Genomic DNA, 21,182 nt, shown 5'->3' with positions numbered 1-21,182 from the left:
CCTCCCAGGGCGGCCAGGCGCGGATCCTGGGACTGGAGAGGCAGGTGGGGCAGGGATGGCCCCGGGGGAGGTGGCCCCAGTGGCCAAGGCCCACCCGGGCAGCCTTGAGAGCTTTAGGAGCGGGGCTGAGCAGCCGGGCATGGTGCAGGGCAAGGGCTTTGAGGTCAGAAGTTGGGTTCAAATCCCTGCTCTGCCACCCAGCAGCTGGCCTTGTGCCCTTGTTTGTAGGATGAAGGTAATTCTAGCACCTACCTTGCTGATCTGTGGGGCACGGAAGAAACACAAGTAGAGAGAAAAGCCCTTTCGAAGGAAGAGCTGGCTACCCCCGTCGTTCCCATCTTACAGGTGAGGAGCCTGGAGCGTGGAGGGGCCTGCGTGGGAGGCTGGACCAGACCCCTGGCTCTCTCCCCTGGGCCCCTGGCTCGCTGGCGCAGCACACACAGGCATGTCAGAGCGCCGTCCTGTCCCTGGCAAAGCTGCCCCTGCCCACCCTGGGCTCCCACTATTTCTGCAGCTCCCCTCTCCAACCCAGAGCAGGGGGCTCTGGGGGGAAGGGCCCCTCCCGGGGAGATGCCGATGCCCGTCCGGCAGCAGCGCAGAGGCAGCACGTGGTGGAGCAGGGCAGGCCTCCATGAGCTTCACACGGGACGTGACGGCAGGCCCACCCCTGATCGGCACGGATGGGGTTGCACGGCCCCCAGTGGGAAGGGAGGAGGCTCTTTCCCCCAAAGCAGAAATCTGTGAGCACAGACTCGAGCGGCACCATCAACGCCACCAAAGGGCTCCTTAGCCCACGTGCAAGAGGTCACCCAATCCCCACAGACCCAGAAATCCCCAAGGCAAACAATCCCTGAGCAGCAGCCACGTTCCGCCATCACACGGGGAATCAGAAGGCCCCGCCTGGTCCGGGCTGGTGGCCTCGGCCCCCACGCTCCTGACACAGGGGAGATGGAGGAACTGCAAGAGTCAATGAAGTGGGGTGACGGAGGGAGAGAGGGACAGCCAGCCCTCCCGCCATCCCCAGACTCCCTCAAGCCAAGCTCTGTCTCCCCGGAGCTCTGGCAAGCTCCAGCTACTTGTGTGCACGGAGAGGAGGTTTTCCCCAGGGCTCTGGCGAGGACACCCGAGTGGCGGTGCCCGGAGGAGACACGTGGCTCAGCCTGCTGTGGAACGTGAGCCCGGTGGCCCCCAGGAAGGCCGGCCAGGCTCCCCGGGGCCTGCCCCGTCAGACGGGGCCCAGGCGCGGCGGGAGCCCCTTCAGCAGCCGGGGGCCGGGCCACCACACAGCTGTCAGGCTGTCTGCCAGTGGGTATTTTTAGGGTGTCCTCCTTTTCGTGCCCAAATCCAAAATGTCTGGATACGTTTTTTTCCTGACGGTGGTTCCAATTCCTCATGTATCTAATACTCATTTGAAATGATTCATGGAAAAATGCCTTCGCTACCAATTTCTTTGCGCCACAGACAGTGTGGTTTTTAAATAATGAGAGATCTACGCACACACACGCGCGCGTGCACGCTGCCGCCCAAGGCCGGCTGCTAGGATCACGCCCAGGTAACCACGGCGGTCACGCGGGAGCCGGAGCTGTGAATTCTCCCGGGAGGAAAGCCACGGGCAGCCGCAGACCCCCGAGGGGCCCCTCCCTGGCCTGCCACGGCCGCGGGCCCCAGGCGGCTCCGGTCCTCCCCAGCCCCCTTCCCTCGGGGGAGGGGAGCGCCCTGGGGACCTCCAAACAGCACGTGAGCCCACCCCCCCGCCCCACCTCAGCGCGGCTTCCTGGCCCTCCTCCTTCCCGGCCAGCTCTGGAAGCTTCTCCACCAAGCAGAGCCGCTGTGTCTTGGGGCCCGCGCTCTGGTTCCACCTTCCTGCCGGGCGCTTCCTTCAGGAGGCCGCAGCTCCGCCCGCGGCCTTCTTGCTGTGTCAGGCCCACGGTGACCTACCTGGGCCTCCGTTCACCGTCCGTCCCCGAGACGACCACGCTCCAATGACACCGGCCACAGTAACGGCTGTGGTGGCCTTCCCTGGGAGTCCGCCACGCGGGTCACCCGGCCGCCGCTGCTCCATGCAGGACAGTGCCGCACAGCAGTGGTGGCAAGTTATCAGACCCCTCCGTGCCTCTACTTCCCCATCCGTGCAATGGGGCTGTGAAACGCGCCCACTTCCCGCGTGCACGCTAACGAGCGCACACGTACAGGGCATAGCCGGTGCTCAGTAAACGCCCGCTCATCCTCGTTCAATCCTTCGACTGCTTCAGTTCCACCCCGTTTGCGGCAGAGGAGGTCGAGGCGCAGGGAGGGCCGAAGCCTCGCACAAAGCTCTCCCCGAGCACCGTTTGTACCCAGGCCGCTTGACCCCGGGCCCGCGGGCTCTCCCAGAGTCACGATGGCTGTTTTGAACGAACCAGGGCACCCCGCATTTGTTGACCCGTGACCGCGGGGGCAGCGGAGAGGTGGGCCTGGCTGTGGAGCAGGTGTGAGGACCACAAAGCTGATGACACCCCACACCTCTCGAAGGCAACCGGCGGCTGGGGTGGGGGCCCTTCCAGGCTGTGGCCATCCCTTCCACCAGGCAGCACCCCCCCCTCCCCATGCCCCTCCGCCTCCCGGGCTCTCTCCCTGTCTTTCTAAACCAAGGGCAAGTCTCCTGGTTCCTGGCACCTGTGAGCACACAACTCTTGAGCCCATGGATAGATCCCGACCACCAGGCAAGGCCCGTGCCAGCGTGTATGAAGTTCTGGGCAAATTACAAAAAAAGAGCATCCTCTCTAGGGAGAAAAAATTTAAAAGGCAGCCCTCTGAGTAAGACCAACTAGAAAAGGCACCTTGTGTTCAGGCCGACCTGACGCTGCATATGTCTCCCACTCGTGCCCCTCCCTGGGTCCCCTTGTGCAGTGCAAAACCTTCACATCTGTTTTTAGTGGCCCTGCTCCCCGCTGGGGAAGGGTTGAGACCCGGATCCTGCAGCTCTTCAGCCACTAACCTGCCAGGACCATGACGTCCTCGCCTATAACATGAGTGGACAGGGCAAAGCATGCCTCAGCCCCCTCCCACAGTGGGAACGGTGGCATCATTGTGATCACAAGAGGTGCTGCTACCATCGACGGGGGGCCGGTTACCACCCGGACGCTGCCCTAAGCGCCTTTTCTCAGAGCCCTCACCCACTCAGTTCTCACTACCACCTTTCCATGCAGGTGTGAATACCCGTCTTTTATAAAAGGGGCAACTGAATTTGAGAGGGCCCAGGAGGGGAGCCCAGAGCTGGGACACCCGACACAGAAGCCAAAATCCATTCTGAGCCTCGACGACCCCAGGGCCACCTCCACCCGGGGTGAAAGCTGCCGCTGCATGCCAGGCCAGGGCCCTGTCCTCACCTTGCTGGGCAGCGAGCATGCTGGGAGGCGCGCACGTGGGGCTGGGGGGGACCCCTACCGTTCGTTGTTGAGGGCCATCCTCGGGGGGTCCAGGTTGGGGTTCTCCATGGACTCCATCTGTGGACACCGCAGGAAGTAGTAAAGCGTGTGGAGGGCGTCGGGGGACCAGGTGATGGGCTGGGGCGGCTGGCGGGCCTGGCGGGCGGGGCTGGAGCCGGGACACAGCGGGTGGCGCCCCTGCATGTGGTGCATGGCACGGGAGACTAGGTCACCTGGCGGGGAGGGCGGGAGGGAAAAGACCAAGTGAGTCCCCCACGCTCACCTGTCCACGGCTACTGCTCGTGGCTCACGGTGCCCCTCGCCCTCGTGCATAATCACCGTTTCCCGGAGCCAACAGGCGGGGGCGGACACTGTCACCGAGACGCACAGTAGCGATTTCGTTTCCTTTCACTGCCAGTCTCGCCTGAACAGTTGAGCTCAAGCCTCGGCAGGGCCGGTCTCCTCCAGAATTTAGGCTAATGTGGTTTCTCTTTCGACATCCCCACGCCCTCCACCCGCCCGTGGGCCTTTCCCCAGCTCCCTGACCAAGGGAGGCCCAGCCTCTGACACCCAGCGCCTGGCGGCACGGTGACCCTCCCCTGAGCCACCCTGTGCAAAGCCCAGGTGCTTGGGCGGGGAAGGTCCCTCCATGTCTAACACATCGGGTCACACGACCGCCTCCACCAGCCCCGAGTGCTCAACTGCGTGCCCAGAGTTCAGTTTCCCAGAAACAGGACTTCATTTGGTCCTTTTAATGCTGGGGCCAAGTAGTATCCCCACTTTACAGGTGAAGAAAGTGAGACCTAGCTGGTAAACAAACACCCACCCCCGACGCTCCCCTGGTCACAGGGTGGCTGCAGTGCCCCGAGCTTAACCAGCCAAGGTCCTGTGGCTAGTAAATGGTAGAGCCTAGACTCGAATGCAGGCGTCTTTGACTCCAAAGTCCATGAACTGTGACCCAGGCCTGACCCACTGACGTCTGTGGGGTCCCTGGGTCCCCATATCCTGTGCTGTGTTTCTGCCCAAGTCAAGTTTTCAGTCTCCCACCCGCCCAGGGCAGGAAATGTCCCATCATTGTGTGAGACCACAATGCTGAGACAGGATGGGCCAAACAGCCCCAGACACCTGCGGGCCCCTCTGTTCTGGAAAAGTGGCTACCCTTCCATTCTCCCCAGGCCTGAGAACTGGGGCCTTGCCTGTGGGCCAAGCTTCCCCTCACCCGGGCAGTTCCTTAGGGACAGCCCCTTCCAGGGAAGGCCTCTGGACAAGGCTGGCCACGAAGCAAGAGAGGCCCACAGGCTGGAGTCTGGTGAAGGGCATGCGACTTGTCACAGAACCAGCTCACGTAGTCAACTGGCCTCCACTGCAGCCTCTGTGAGTCTGGCACTCTGCTGCCCCGTGTCCCCAGCTCCCCACACGGGGTCCGCTGCAGGAGGGGTGCCCGGCAAACATCTACAGGCTGCAGAAGTAGCCTTCCACGTTCACCTCATTTTAAAATACAGCTTCCGGTGGGGCCTGACTTGAGCCCATCAGCGGCCAAGGTCTCCTAGGCCAGCCTCCGCAAGGGCGTCTGGCTTCCGAGCAGGGAAAATGACAGCCCCGGAACTGGAGATCTCCGCTAGGCTCTCCATGCCTCCCCCACCTTCCTCGCTCCACACCTGACTCTGCTCGTCCCTGCGACTGTAGCTTAGCTGCCTGGACACCTCCGGGAGTGGCTGCCAATGCCTTACGGACACCTGGCTCCCATCCCCAGGGCTCGGATTTAATTGGTCTGGGCAGGACCTAGGCGTCCTATTCTGTAGAGGTTCTGGGGATCCCTGGGTGGCGCAGCAGTTTGGCGCCTGCCTTTGGCCCAGGGCACGATCCTCGAGACCCGGGATCGAATCCCATGTCGGGCTCTCGGTGCATGGAGCCTGCTTCTCCCTCTGCCTGTGTCTCTGCCTCTCTCTCTCTGTATGACTATCATGGGTAAATAAAATTTAAAAAAAAAAATAAAATTAAAAAAAATAAAATAAAATCTGTAGAGGTTCTGTCGGTGAATCTCGTGTCCAGTGAGGTTAGAGAATCACCCGGTTAACGGATGAGAGCACAGATTCCACAGCCAGACACGCCTGGCTTCCGATCGGGGCTCTATTTCCAACCAAGCACCTTATAGAGGTTTCTCATCAGAGCCTCCATTTCCTCATCTGTAAAATGGAATAATTGTATCTAACCTCAAAATCGTGAGGATTCAAATAAATAATAAGTATCATGCTTGGCACAGAGTAGTTGGAAAAGTGAAATACAAGACCACTGCTATTACTGTCCTATTGCCATTATTCCTCCATCCTACGGACCACCTCCCGTGGTGCTCTTCCTCCCAGGAATTTTTCCCATGCAGTCAGGGTTTGCCCCACATTTCCCAGGACACGAGGAGTCTGGGCCCTGAAATGCTAGGTCCCAGCCCTGCCCTCGGGCTCCTGGGTGGCAGAAACTGGCATCGGTAACATCCCAGGCCAGGCCGCCTCGCAGCAGCAGAGCTGGCTGCAATAAGCTGAAACCTGGCTTCTATTTCTCCAGGTCAAAATGTCATAACTTTTGGCAGGATCACAGGACCACAAGGAGGAGAAATCAGAGAGTTCCCGATAGCATCAAAGAGAGACCTTGTGGAAATACTTCAAAGGCTTGACAAGGTAAAAGCCATTATCGTTAATTAGGTTTATGATGGTTTTATTGTTATTGGTGTAGAACCCTTTTGGCAGCACTTTTCCAGCCAGGATGCAGGCAAGAAAATCAAGGAAGAAATGGAAGAAGCGGCCCTTAAGCCTTCCCTTAAGGGAAGCCAGGCACAAAGAGGGGCCTTCCAAAATTTGGGGGGAGGTGGGGTCACCGCCGAGGGGCAGCTGGAGATGCAGGTCTGCAGCCTCCGAGGTCCAGGCCCAGCTGTGTGCCAGCCTCTCCGAGCCCAAGCAGCAGAGGCCTGCAGACAGCTCCGACCAGACGTCTAGAACCCTCACTGCTCTGCCGCCAGGGCAGGCTGCTCACTTTGGGTTCTCTCCCCAGGGCGATCTCCCTCCCTGCCACCTTCTATGGTCTAGGCTTGAGACTCCTCTGATCCTCACAAGACGGGATTGTCGTGAAGGAGGTATTTCCACTTTACAGGCAAGGAAACAGGCTCGCAGAAGTTAAACGGTTTGTCCTGGTTGCACCAGTGTGAGTGAACAGCCGGGACTCGATCTGGGGACCCTGCACCGCAAACACATGCTCTTGGCCAGGGTTCCGTGAGAGTGCGGTCTGTGCCCCAGGACCGGTCTGCAGTCTGGGATGTTACCGTTCGTTATTGGGTCACAACAGGCTAATTTTAGAAATGGAAACTGAGCTTTAAAAAGTCCCCCAGCAATCTGACAAAATGATTTTATGTCTAACAATTCTTAAAAAAAAAAAAAAAAAAAATTGGCTTGCATTTTACATGTCTTTGATTTCGCTTTTCTAGACGTTCTAGAAATTTCTATCCTGTTTTACCAAGTCTGTAATGGGGTGGGGCAGAGAATCTGCACTCCCTCCCCCCTCACCAGAGCTGATTTGAGAAGTCATGGTCCAGACTGGCCTGCTCTCTTGGTTTCGTGCAGGTGGGCGCTCAGAGCCACTCCAGAAGGGTCCTTGTACTCGAGAATTAGCTGATCCTAAGCTCCAGGACACCTTAGTCTGAAGTCCAGAAATGCCCACAAGGCAGGGAAAAGCAAGCCTGCACTGCTTGCTAATCATGAGAGCCTTGGTTGGAGGTGCTGTGGGCTTGTCTGTCCCAGCCTCGGTATGAGCCACCAAATAAAAAGAGCACGCAAGAGTCAGCAATGTACCTCTGTCTTCAAAACGAGGCCCACATCATCTGACTACCTTTAAAAAGAAATGCTTAGTTTTATTTATCTTCTCCTCTTTCCCATTTACCTTTACACGGGAGGGAGGGACAGAGAAAAATACAAGTGCCCAAGTTCCCTCTGAAGCTGGACCTGAAACAAGAAGGAAACTTCTAGACCTACCTGGCAGGCTGGTCCTGGCCAGGTGCAGGGAGTTAATGCATGTTAGAGCCAGGGTAAACTTTTAGGTACAGGGAGCTCGGTGCCAAGTATCACTAGCCTCATTAGGTTCTTCAGTCTCAGGGAGGAAAATCTGCATTATCTGCCTCCACCTTCGTCTCCTCCCTCCTTCACATTGGGTTAGCAGAAACCCCAGTTTCAGGGTGAGGGAGGTGGGGCAACATGGCACACGATACAGCCCATTCCGGCATCTGTGAAGAGGTGCTAGGGGGATGCTTCTTCCCTCTGCCCCGAGCAGCAGCTGAAACAGGATGTGGACGCACCCTAGGTGGGATTTAGGAGGCAAACAATGGACAGTACAGAACTCACTCCTTTACACGCACATTTACACACACACATAGCATCAGGTGCTATTCCAATAGCGGGGATACTGAACAGCAGCGAACAAAGCACAGGAAGTCTGTTCTCATGAAGCTGACATTCTAGTCAGGGGAAAGAGATGACGAAGTATTTACAAGTAAATATATGACATAGTTTAAGTGGTGAGCAGTGCTCAAACTACAGTTGTATGGGGGGAGGTGGAGAAATGAGAATGGGGTGCTCATCTATATAGGGGTGCTCACGGAAGGCCTGTCCAGAAAGGTATCATTGGGGCAGAGATGAAGAAAATGAGAGACCAACATATTTGGGTATCTGGGGGAAGTGGTCTCAGGCAGAGGGAACAGCTAGTGCAAAGGCCCTGGGGTGGGAGGATCTTGGCCAGGAGGCCAGCGTGGCTGGAGCACAGTCAACAAGACAAGAGCAGTAGGCGATGAGGCCAGATCATATATCGGATTCTGAGCTATGGTGAGGATTTTGGATTTCAAGCCACGGGAGGATGGAGGGGATATTGAGCAGATGAGTGACACAATCCGCTTTGTGTTTGACATGGCCCCAGTTTGGACTGAGTTGATAGGAATGGAGGTGGCCAAAGGGCCAAACTAGAACTTGGGATATTTTTAGAAGGTAGAAGCATTAGGGGCTGAATGATAAGGGCAGAATGACGACAAGCCCTCCTCGGAGGACGTCCCTAAATGGTCCTCCCTTTGCCTGGCTGTGGTTTTAACGGGCACAAAGGCCGCCCTGGTAAAAGGCGAAGGATCAGACTCTAATCCTGATGTCAGCCGCCTGAGATGCTGGTGGGCGGGCTGCTGGCCGCATCTAGGGGGCCCACAGCCCCAGCAATTAAGCCAGACCTCCTTGAGCCCACCTCTTACAGGGTCCCGGGGGGGCCCCGCACCGGCCCAGACTACAGTGATGCCGTCCAGGAGACACAGAGCCTTCTCCCCCAGCCCTCTAATGAATCTGCTCTGGGACCTTGAACCAGGCACCTTCTCTCCCGCTCTGGGAAGGGGCAGGAAGGGTGGAGGGCGGAGGCTGTGTCCTGAAGAAGCAAAAGGATTGCCGTTAACCGTTCACCGTTCAGACAGCTCAGAGCAGTCACGGGGGGGAGGGGCTGGAGCAGAGGGAACTGCACCTGTTTCCACACCATGCACTTCGACCCCTGTGCATGTCCCCGCCCGCCGCTGGGCGGTCTCGTGGTGCCGCCAGGGAGAGCTAGGGAGGAAGAGCATGCAGCCTGATGTCTTAAATATTGGAATGAGAGAGGGAGAGATAACAGGAGGCGCATGGGATTTCTTGCCTAACACACTCTTTGGAAGCAGCTGCCAAACAGGACCTAGACTAAGGGGTTTCCCAGTGTGTTCCACAGAGCCCTGAGGTTCCAGAAGCCCAGGGCCACTGCAGGGCTGAGGCCACCCCACCACAGCCAACCTCAGCCAGGGGAGCTCTGCTTTTATCTTCCATTTTCTACACTGGGATTTCAGGGGACGCTTTCTTTTAAGAAAGAATAACAGGTCTAAGTCCAGAGCATCGTGGGCCAGGTGGGGAAAACAGATGAATGGATCGGACCAGCTATAAACTACGGAGGTCTGTGACCTCGGAGGGAACACATACTACCCACGGAGCTGCTCAGCTCCCCCTGACTGCTGCCCTGCAGGAACGGGGTGCAGAGTCACTAGGTCATCTGATTTTTCAGGAGAAACCGGTGATCCAGATTTGCATACGATTAAGCCCACAGGCCGACCAAACCATACGTGTTTGTGGGCCATCAGTTTGCAATCCCCAGCCTTGGAGGATCTGGCTTTCAGAGAAGGCAGCACGTGTGAAGGGGGAGGAGGCCAGACTCCAGACTCCCCCGACTTCTCCCTTAGAGCCGGCTAGGCTGGGACGCGCCACACTTACTCAGCTCTGAGATGCTCCCCACACAGGTGGCCAGGAGGGACTGCTCCAGGGTCCGGAGCTCCAGCTGAGCATAGGCATCGGCTCGCTCGTCGTGGCCCAGGGACCCACCGTTGTAAGGACTGAAGTACGCGGGGAGGGAGAGGACACCTGTGGGGAAACGGGCAGACAGGTGAGTTCAGGAAGGAAGCAAAGGTCCACAGGCCCAGCCCCGCAGCTTCTGGTAGAGTGGGGGTGGGGGGTGGTCATGGGCAATGAGGACACTCATCTCTGATGTCTACGGAAGCCAGAGTGAGGAGCGGCCCACTTGTGGGTGGGGTGCTTGGAGCCGCGTAAGGAACCGGCCTGCACGAGCTCACGGGCCACACAGGGGTTCATTCACTCCTCTGCTGCTTCATGCGCGGAGTAGAGTGTCTCCCTCGGACTCTGCAGTGACAGAGGCCCGGCCTTGCCTTCATGGACCTCAGGGGACAGGAGAGTCTACTATAGTCTACTATGTCCCCCCAAAGCGTGGGACCCCCCTGCCGAGTCCTCTCACTTCCTCATGCTGCCCCCTTTCACTCTTCCTGCCAAGACGGGGCGAGGGCCGAGCGCAGGGAGAGGGGTGCTGTCTTCCCCGCTCCAAGGAGGGGACGCGTCCCAGCCACTGGCCAAGTCCAATTAGTGTTTTTCATTAGCACTCCAGCACCAGAGGGACAGGGCTGTCAGAATCAATCCTGGAGGGTGACAGCCTGTAAATTTCTCCAACTAAATGTGTGGCTTCTTAGAAAGCACCAGAAAAGCAAAATCAGCCCGGCTCAAAATTACATGTTGGTTCTTAAGAGCACGCGGCCACAGATTCCCAGCCTTCGGAAACTGCCATTTCTTCCATCAAGGCATCTTCGTCCAACACCCTGCCCCCTCCCACACACACACCCCGCTGAACTTTCTTTTTTTTTTAAAGAAAAATACCCACAGGAATTTAATCAGTCACTTTTGGGAATATCTCTTAAAAAAATTCCTTGAGATGGCTGGAGAGCCCCTGGGATGTGGCCAAATCCGGGTCAGCCGTCCCCGTCCTGCAGAAATACAGCGAGGATGGTGACAGCCAGAGGTGGTGAAGCAGAAGGGTGAGGACAGGGCCCTGGGGCCGGCACGATCGGGCTCCTGCTTCTGGCTCCGCCACTTACCCAGCGGGGTGATCTGGGGTCGGGGTGCTTGCATGTCAGCCAAGGGAAAGGAAAGAGCCTCGCCCGCAGTGTAGCCACGGGGATCAACCGAGCTAGGGGATGGCGATGCCTGCACCGGGGTGTCCTCAGAAGGGGGCCCTGCTGGGAGGTTGCTATTACTTCTGCTATGTGCTGGGAATGTCGGCTTCATTCACACCACCGACTTATTCTTTCTGCGAGTAGGCTCTGCGGCCTCTACCTTAGATATTGGGGGACGGATGTGCAGAGAGTTTGAATGCCTCGTTCAACGTGGTGGCAGAACCAGGGTCTGACTCCGGATCCGACGGGCTCTCCAATGCGTGCACCTTGCCTCTTGTAGGGCCCACGTCCAGCGGGCACCCCACCAAGGCTCACCTCTGGCTGCCCGGCTGGGGGCCCGTGTGAGCCCACGCTGCTGTGTTACGGCTGCCCGGGGCACCCAAGGAGCTCCCCCTGCTGTGGCCTGTGTTTCTCTCCCACGGCAGTCTTCCTCCTGCCCAGACCCTGGCGGTGTTCTCCGACCGTTCTGCAGGTTCAGCTGACCGTCAGCCCTGCCCCGGCCTCCCCACCTTCCTCTGTGTTGCCCCACTGTCCCCTGAATCCCCCCACCGTCCTGCATGGGGGCCTCTCCCATTGCATCTGGTGCTGACACGGCGAGGCAGGGAATCAAAGCACTTCCTCAGAGCACTGTTTCTAGTGGGAGAAGGAGGAGGGCATGGCTGGGTTCCCCCTGCCTCCCCAGGCCTGCTCCCCAAAGCAGAAACTCTCCCCGCTGGCTGAGTACCCACACCATTAGGAAGAGCTGGCTCTGAGCATTAAAACAAGTGAAACAAAAGAGAATCCGCTCCCCTCCAACTCTCTCTCTCTCTCTCTCTCTCTCTCTCCCCACAAGCTCCAACCTAGAGTCAGCTCCAACATTTGGGAGAGTTTCCACACATCCATGGGGCCGGGCAGGCTCTGCTCCCCCTCCCTTCTTCATTATTAATCTACAGAAACAACACCGGGGACATGTGGATCAAATTTACAGCGCTTAGTGCAAGGGAATAGGAAATTCAGCTGATTTGTCAAAGGATTCCCAGAGAGAAATATTATGTCAATGGATCCAGTAACAGGAGCTGGCAGGTCCATTAATAATAGTTCCCATTTTCCTAGTCATCACCCACCATAGGGGCCTTCACTTAATATTGTGGCAAAAGTAATTATGAACCGATTATTAATAACAACAGTCGATGGCATCACAGCTTTTGCATAGTACACCTTTCGCTTTTAAGAGACGTTCAGCATGGAGCAGCGTGTTCTTCCGGCGGGAGGAGCAGGGAGGAGCAGGGAGGAGCAGGGCGCTCGGTGTCCTAGCAGCCACGTCTGGCTTCCACGGGGGGCTTCCTGTGTGCCGGGCACGGGGATAACGGTGTACGCATCGTCACGTTTAGCCCCCACCTCCATGCAGGATGTACCCTCTGCACCCATCTCACAGATGAGGAAACCGAGGCCCCCGGAAGACTCGCCCAAGGTCACTGAGGGCAGACAGTAAATTGAGGCCAGAATTTCAATCTCTCGGGTTCCAAGCCGTTGAAATGAAATGACACTCTGCCCGCGGCCACCTTGTCCTTTAAACAGCATCCCCCCCCACACCCGGTGATTTGGGAGAAGAGGGGTTCCAAACTGTGTGGGCCTGGGGTTTGACAGGAAGAAAGAGAATCTAAGACCCAGAAATGGGACTTTCCTTTTAACGGGTCCCCAGGCACTTCTTGCCAGGGGTCCCTGGAGGCCTCCCGGGGAAGTCTGCAGATGGAGGCTGTCCTCTTACTCCCTGGGATCTTTCCAGAATGCAGCTGCCCCGACGAGAGCCTTTTTAATGTCAATCTGAAATTCATATAAGCCTGTTCCTCAGCAGCTCTCACTAGAGATGGAAAATCTTTACGTCCTCTCAACACTTTAGAGCCTTTGCCCCCCACACATTCCCAGCTTTATGATAGGGGCCGCCCAGGGCAAGGCCATTCTGGGAAAAGGGATTTAAAACACACACACACACACACACACGAAAAGAAAGAGCAGCTCTCTTTTTTTTTTTTCATTTTTGTAAAATCCTTAGGAAAAGTTGTTTCTTTCAGTCCTGATGGAAAAGCCAGCATGCCCGAATGTTTCCCCCGATGAGTTAATAAGGACATCCCTGATCACTCCCTGCTGAACTCCACAGAAGTGATGGAAAACCCTCCCGCATCCCTGGGTCGTCCCCGACGGGCCGTGGGGTCGGCAGTGGTAGGAAGCAGTAAGTCTGATCCAGGTCCCCCCTGCTCACCCTCTTCTATAAAGCGAGTATCGGGCAGCTGGGGTGGCTCAGCGGTTTAGCGCCTCCTTCAGCCCAGGGCGTGACCCCGGGGTCCTGGGATCGAGTCCCGCATCGGGCTCCCTGCATGGAGCCTGCTTCTCCCTCTGCCTGTGTCTCTGCCTCTCTCTGTGTGTCTCATGAATAAATAAATAAAATATTTATAATAAAATAAAATAAAATAAAACAAATAAAATAATAAAATAAAATAAAATAAAATAAAATAAAATAAAATAAAATAAAATAAAATAAAATAAAATAAAGCGAGCATCTCTGTTAGACGACACATCCATCACCTTCCCTCACTCAGTTTTGTGCAGTCTGGTTGCCCAGCTCCCGAACCTCAGAGCTCATTACATCACTCCCCAAAGCCCTGGCAGCCTCCTCCCCAGGCCTCCGGAGCCCAGGGTCACATCCGCCCCTCTGCGTAAGGACAGCCTGAGAGTCGCCCTGATGGAGCCTCCCTCCTCCTCCACCTGCAACCCCCCTATCAGCCACAAGCCTGGCTGCTCTGACCGACCCCGGTGCAGGCCACCACCTTCCCCTCAGCAGACACAGCGCCAGGGCTCCTCCCCTGTGCCCTCCCACCTGCCTTGCCCACCCTTGCCTCCCCTCTCTGGTGGGTGCTCAGACTTGGCCTTGGACTCTTCAGTGACTGCCCACCGCCCCTGCAGCGAGGTTTGGTGACCCCCTTCCCACAGGTCACCAGAGATCATTTTCTTTCTCTGAAAATGAGGGACGAAAACAATTCTACCGGCGAGTGGGGGCGATCCCCAGCACCTCCCGGGAACGGGCAGGGTCTCTCCAGGCTGTTCTGTGAGTTTGGTCACTTGGCTCTTTTCCAGTTTGGAAAAGGAACACATTTTCTTCCCAAGAGACTGGCCACCAGTGCCCAGAGACAGGGCGCCAGTGAGTCAGGTGGGGAACCCAGGGAGCAAGGGGTGGGGGGGGCGGGCACCCCGTCTTGTGCTCTGTGGTTGCCAACCCGGCGTCGACCTGGTTTCAGCCTGCAGGGGTGCCCGCGCCCCAAGCAAGCACCCAGCCAGACGCAGATGGACGGCACAGGGGCTGCAACCCAGACTCCAGGGCGAAGGCTTCTCGGAAGCGGGGCCTAGGCCGAAGGCCAAATCCAACGGGGAGAGATCATTCTCTCCTCTGTGAAACACTGGGGCAGAGTCGGTGGCTTCTCGAGTCTTCTCTGGCCTCTCTGCTGGGCTCTAGCCCCGCGGGGCCGCGCTCAAAACCTTTCCCTGCTTTCCATTCCACTGTCTCACGTCTAAGCGCCAACGGCGGGCACAAGCAGACCCTGTTGTTCCGATTTCCTACGGTTTAATCTCCCCCACAGCTATAGTACCCCCTCCCCGGCACGCACGCATGCACAATTTTAAATATAAAGACGTCCTTTTTTTTTGGTGAAAACTGGATTTACGGTCCAGCTTTTCTGACCAGTCATCAAAAAACCATTGAGACTGTAATATAACTGTCCCCCCAACTTAAGCTATTACCAGCTCTCTCCCCAGGCTCGTAAATAGTCTTTCCAGGGCACCGTGACTACGGTGGGCCCAGCCGCCCGTGCAAGCCTGCGTGTCCAGCGCCCTCCCCCGCCCCGGCCCACGACACCCCCCCCCCCCACCAGGCTCACTAGCAACCCACTCAGGGAAGCTCATCTGTGAAGACAGCAGAGGCCACCCCCTGTCTCCTGTTTCTTTAAAATGAAAACCGGGATGCAGAGAATTACTCTTTTATTGCCCCTGTGAGGAAACTTGGCAGGGTGTGTTCTGCTGGTTTTCTTAGGAGCTGGAAGCTTGGGTGGGGTTCAATCCATAAGCTTCTGAAAATAAAATTATATTGCCCCACTGAACGGTCTCCAAATAGCCCGCATAATCCAACACTTCTTACTTTTTAAAAAGTGTTTCCATTCTCTGATCTGGAATTTTATATATAGCACGTTTAGCGCCCAGTGTTGGATGTTAGTCATACTGAAACAAAGTGCTGAAAAGTTAAAGCACGGATATTTTTCAGAGGGACCCAAACGGAGCACAAGGACAGTCGATTCTAGAAAAACTTCAGTGAGCAGTATTTCTCCTGACATTCTGAGTCCAAAAAGGTTGCGGGGGTGGGTGTTGAGGCTCGGACGGGGCTAGGGGAAGGCAGAAAGAAGTGAAAACCTGGCAACCTGTCCATCGTTCACGTAAAAATGATTCATCAAGAATAATCAAAAGCTCACCTAACGCGTGGCCAGAACCCATCTGAAGATGAGACCACCATACTGTGAGGCTCAAGAGCTCAGGTGGGAGAAGAGGAGAGCCAGGGGGAGACAGGAGTGTGGTCTGAGTTTGGGAAGCAGGTTTTGAACACGGGTTGGCTAATAATGAATGGAGGGGCGGCTCGGTGGCTCAGGCGGTTAAACATAGGACTTTTGATTCAAGTTCAGGTCATGATTTAGGCTCAAGTCATGATCTCAGGGTCGGGACATCGAGCCCCACATGGGAATCTGTGCTGGGCATGGAATGGAACTCGCTTAAGATTCTCCCTCTGGGAAAAAAAAAAAAAAAAAGATTCTCCCTCTGGCCCCCCTAAAAAAATAATGAATGGGGATGGGCCACCACACGGTGAGTAGTACTCTACGCCTGGGATGGGATGAACCCCAGCATCTGAGCCCACGGGAAGACCCCAGCAGAGGTCTTATTCCCAGTAGCAGGTAGCTAATGCTGTTACTAGCTCCACTGACCAATGAGGGCCACCGAGGTTTGGAAGGCCAGGTCACTAGGCTAAGGCCGCAGAGATGGACAATGGCAGAGGCGGGATTTGGACCCAGCCTGCCCGATGCAAATCCATACCGGTCACCCCATCATAGCCTCTCACACTCAGGCTCTCCCCATTCGAGCCCAGGGACAGACTCTTCCTTCTGCACTTAGGGTTCCGATTCCTAGTGCGCCTTCCCTTCTTCTTCAGAGTTAGGAAATTAAACACAAATAATTGTGCTCCGGTTAACATCTTACTCTGGCTAAGTTATCAGAACACCGATGGCTGACGGTGGTCACCCAGTCAGGTCAGGCCCAGGGGACGAGGAGCTCACGATTAAACAGTAAGATAATAATGCACATTTATGGCTGCCCAGGGAGCTAGGGGCCGGAGAACCCAGGGCAAGATCAAAGGCCACTAAAGTACAACCCGCTCATTGCCAGCATCCTCCATTATCTTTAAAATGATGATTAAAAAAAAAAAAAAAAAAAAAGTCCAAAGCAAATCTCACCATGAATTCTGGGCTGGAACTCATCTCCCTCTGGAATCCGTGACCGTCCTGGGCCTGCTGGCCGTGGACCCGCTTGGGGAGCTGGCCTCGGGGCTGCCTTTCCCATCCAGCTGGCAGCAGCCCTTCTGACCTCAGGGCTGCCTCACCCGATTCTCAGGGGGCTCCAAGCGGGGCGAGGATTTATGGGGCGAGAGAGGAGCCACCATACAACAACAGCCTAGCAAAGCAGTTGGTGGCGGGGTGGTGGGGGTGACCCCAGAATCTCCACGAGGAACGGTGGCTCCCTGGCATTCTGGCCACTTGTTTAATAGGTATAGGTCCGACCTTCTGCCACTGACCCAGAGGATGAGTGCTGGGAGCCCATAAAAGAACAAACTAGTAGAGATCATGGATTGCTGCTTAATTTGGGGGGGAGTAAAAAACCTAATAAAATGCAGTCTGTTCATTGCCATTTCCCTTCTTTGCAAGGGAGTGAACTAAAGCCAGAGTAACCAAGCAGATCAATTTCAGGAAATTAAACCTAAAGGTGAACCCTGGAAAAACCAGCAAGAGTCACAACATCGGGCAGTACGGGGCAGAAACCTCACAGTGACCTACTGAGCTTTTTCCCATGGAAAAACATCTCCGTGGTGTTTAGAATACTTTTTAAGAGATTCTGGGTGGCCTCTCTGCAAAGTATTGATGTAACACATCAAGAACTCGAGCGACCAGGAAGCATGAGTCTTGGAACTGCCGCCTCTTAAAAAAAAAAGGAGGCACCGCATGACCGGGGTCCTTTGGCAAATGCCGCCCCTGCCCCATAGCGGGTGAGCACATTAACTCCTGTGAGCCAAGGCCAACACAGAGCCACTTTTGTGTAAAGGCAACGCAGTTCACGTGCATGGCTGGGTACGCACACGCAGTCATCATCACCCTAAAATACCAGCCTTTCCCCCCCAGTCAGTGCACACAGCCACCCAGGTAAGAGCGGTTCTCTCTCTGCTAGGGTGAAAAAACAGTTTGAATTACCATGCTTTCTAAACTTTTTTTTTTTTATTATTTTTTTACAACCAATAGGATTTGTTGGCGTAGTAAAATGTGATTGTTATAAGGGAAATGGGGGGCGGGGAGGGAGAGCTGTCCTTAGAGAATGAGGAGGGTGACCAATGTGTCTCCTGAGCAAAGGAATATCCATAACTTCAAATATGATAGAAGATAGATTAGTTATCAGAAATTAAATATTTATATAGGAAAATAAGTGAATGGGTAGCCCAGGTGGCTCAGCGGTTTAGTGCCGCCTTCGGCCCAGGGTGTGATCCTGGAGACTCGGGATCGGGTCCCACGTCGGGCTCCCTGCATGGAGCCTGCTTCTTGACCTCTCTGTGTGTGTGTGTGTGTGTGTGTGTGTGTGTGTCTCATGAATGAATAAATAAAATCTTAAAAAAAGAAAAAAAGGAAAATAAGTGAATGTTAAAAAGAAAGACTATAAACGTGTATAAATTCTGTAAAGAGCCCAGAATGGAGGTCACCTATCATAAAAGATCATTCTTTTTTTTTTTAAAGATTTTATTTACTTATTCGAGAGAGAGAGAGAGAGAGAGAGAGAGAGAGAGAAAGCATGTGCACATGAGCAGAGGGAGGAGGAGAAGCGTCCACTGAGCAGGGAGCCCGATGTGGGGCTCAATCCCAGGACTCCCAGATCATGACCTGAGCTAAAGGCAGATTGCCTAACTGACTGAGCCACCTGAGGAACCCCCAAAAGAGAATTATTTCTTTTTTTTTAAACATTTTTTAAAAGATGTATTTATTTATTTATGATAGACACAGAGAGAGAGAGAGAGAGAGAGAGAGAGAGAGAGGCAGAGACACAGGAGGAGGGAGAAGCAGGCTCCATGCCAGGAGCCTGATGTGGGACTCGATCCCGGGACTCCAGGATCGCGCCCTGGGCCAAAGGCAGGCGCTAAACCGCTGAGCCACCCAGGGATCCCCGAGAATTATTTCTACAGGGGGGAATTTTAGATGAATTTTTTTCTCCATTATTCTTCATACTTTTTTCTACTGGTTAAATAATGACCACATGTATTTTAATAAAAACAAAACCATAATTACAACCATTGTGAGCTCATGGAGGCCCCCTCCCAAAAGAAAGGTAAATAAAAGGAGAACATGGTTGTTTTACAGAAATATTACTAAAAGAAAATAAAGGTTAGAAGAAAGGATATTGTTTTTGGAAGAAATCCAGGTAGAAACTGTCCTACGTTGCTACCGAGGAGGTAAGATTGTGTATGCATGCCTCATTCTAAGAACCTGCCCCTCTGAGAGCCAGCACCGTCACCTGGCCAGGTGCTGGTGACCCCGGGTGACCCTGGGGCCACATCACCCGTCGGACTCCTGGGGCGTCCTGCTGATGCTCGGCCCAGCTGTGTCCCCAAGCCATTGTGATCATGACACAGCCTGCACGGTGGGCTGCACCCCCAGCATCCACCAGGGTAGGTGCAGGCTGCAACGTGCTGGTAACTGCTGACAGGAACAGCCAGGAAAATCTTCGCACCACCACAGGCCCAGAATCAGCAATCAAGAAAAGGAGTCTTGGGCTGCCAGCACTAGCGTGGGGGTGTCAGTGGGCACCGGGAGGGGAGACAAGCAGAGCTCGGACCACACCTCCTGCTGGGGAGCAGTGCTGCCTGGAGGAAAAAGAAGGGGGAGCACAGAGGTCCCCCCAGGGTCAGCCCAGAGGCGAAAAGAGGGATAAATAAGCCAAGCACCTAAAACACAAAGTCACCCCGTGGGGGTTAAAAAAGGCAAATATCACAAGGCCCAGGGCAGATGGCCAAGGCATTTATTAACAGATCATGAGTGCATTAGTCAGAAATTTACTGCACTGGAGTTCTTCTAATAAATGTAACCTGCTTTAGTTTGGGTCCCATTCCAAAGGGTTTCGACTATTAGGCTCTCTAGATGATTTAATAGCACGAGTCAGAGAAAAAAAGGGCTTAAAATCCAATTCTGAACCTTATTAGTTGTGTGACCTTGGACTAGTTGCTTAACATCTCTGAGCCTCAATGTGCTCATCCGTGCAAAAGGCTTAATAGCTCCTAGTTCACAGGATCGAGGATTAAAAGAGGTGAAGTGAGCATTTAGCAAAATGCCTGACACATAGTAAGCGTGTAGTAAATGGGGCTGCCCTTATAAATGGCTTCACTGATTCCCAGGGCCACTGGCTTCGGAATAAAATCATCAGATACCATTTAAAAGCACTCACCACCATCAGGAGGAAGGGATGGACCTGGAGCCAATCTATCCCGTTATTTTTCTGAAGACCACCCCGGTCTCCGTGGATAACGAATCATGCTTTATTCATGAAAGGTTATTTGTTCTGTATTCATCTGCTCCCTCATTTATACAACAGCGATTTACTGACGGCCTAACCATGTGCCAGAAGTAGCTACGCTCTGGGGACGGAAAAGCGGACACACAAGGTCCCCACCCTCTTGACGTCTTGCAGTCTAGGGAAGGAAGGCAGTCAGCACACCAGCCCAGTCAATGCTATGGAAAGGGCTAGAGTCAGAACAAGGAGCCCAGAGGAGCGGTGTCTAAGCCCAGACTATCCAGGGCTAATGGTCAAGGAAGGCTTCCTGGAGGAAGGGACATCTCAGCTGATGATGAATAAACTATTTATAGTTTATTGAACGGGTTGGGTGGCTCTTCCACGGAAACGAAAAGCCTATTTGAACAGGTTGGGTGGCTCTTCCACAGAAACGAAAAGCCTATTTAAGGAAGGTTCGGGTAAGTGATAGGTTGAGGAGAGGCCCGATGGGATTTGTCATGAAGTCGAGTTTGTAGAGCAAGCACATTATTTGTACCAGACTCCGTTTATTTGCAGCCTGGGAGGTGGCTAATGGAGATCATTGCCCTCTCCCCACCCACCCTTGGAGCCAGTACTAATCCAAGGGTTAGCAAACATTTTCTGTAAAGAGGCAGAGTAAATATTTTTGGCTTTGCATGTCTTGGTCACAACCATTGAACACGGCCTGTGTAATACGCACACATAATATGCAAACAAACGTGCATGGCTGTGTTCCCCGTACGAAAATGTAAACACAAATTTGCATTGCACATCATCTCCGTGGGTCATGGAATAGTCTTCTTTTAATGAACCTTTTCAACCATGTAAAAACGTAAAACTCATCCATAGCTTGTGGGCCATATAGGAAACAGGTGTCAGGTGGGCTTTGGCCCCGGGGTGGTGCTGGCCCCACCTGCGTACTGACCCAGAGCCTCCTGAGGGGACCGAGACGGGGAGAGCGGAGTGATGTGACAGGCCTCAGGGGAGGTGCCAGGGGTGGAGGGCACCAGTCACAAGAGTCTAATGGGCTGGGGCTCTGTCCTGAGGGCGAGGTGGACCCACTGAAGGGGTTCAAGCCAAAGCTGCGCATTTCTTTTGGCTTTTGCGTGAAACACTTTAACGTCAAAGACAGATGCAGTAGATCGTATTTTTTGGAACTGAAATTCAGCAAGATATCATTTTTAAGGCCGAATAAGTGAAGACTGTTATTTGGCCACCTTTAAAATTGGTGATGTTCCTGGGTCAGCCTTCAGCAGTTGGCAAACTTCAACCTACCAGGCTCAGAAAAGCAACTCACGAAGATCGGGAGAATTTTTACAACACGTACCTTGAAATCTGGATCAGAGCAAGACACCCCAAGGCTGAGTGTGTTGGGGGCAGCAGGGCCC

General features: G+C 54.6%; 1 protein-coding gene across 2 annotated transcripts in view; it reads right to left on the bottom strand.

Moving 5' to 3' along the window:
- Positions 1-21,182, bottom strand: part of ABTB2 (ankyrin repeat and BTB domain containing 2) — a 166,956-nt gene that overhangs the window by 33,256 nt on the left and 112,518 nt on the right. For both annotated transcript variants that reach the window (XM_038563048.1, XM_038563049.1), the window contains 2 exons: positions 9,704-9,850; positions 3,427-3,640 (listed from right to left, as the gene is read on the bottom strand). In XM_038563048.1, coding sequence (XP_038418976.1) covers positions 3,427-3,640; positions 9,704-9,850 — 361 coding nt within the window. The remainder of the gene's footprint in view (positions 1-3,426; positions 3,641-9,703; positions 9,851-21,182) is intronic.

This window comes from Canis lupus, chromosome 18, assembly GCF_011100685.1.
Source record: "Canis lupus familiaris isolate Mischka breed German Shepherd chromosome 18, alternate assembly UU_Cfam_GSD_1.0, whole genome shotgun sequence".
In the NCBI taxonomy this organism is placed as follows: Eukaryota; Metazoa; Chordata; class Mammalia; order Carnivora; family Canidae; genus Canis; species Canis lupus.
This window is presented reverse-complemented; position numbering and strand designations above follow the sequence as displayed.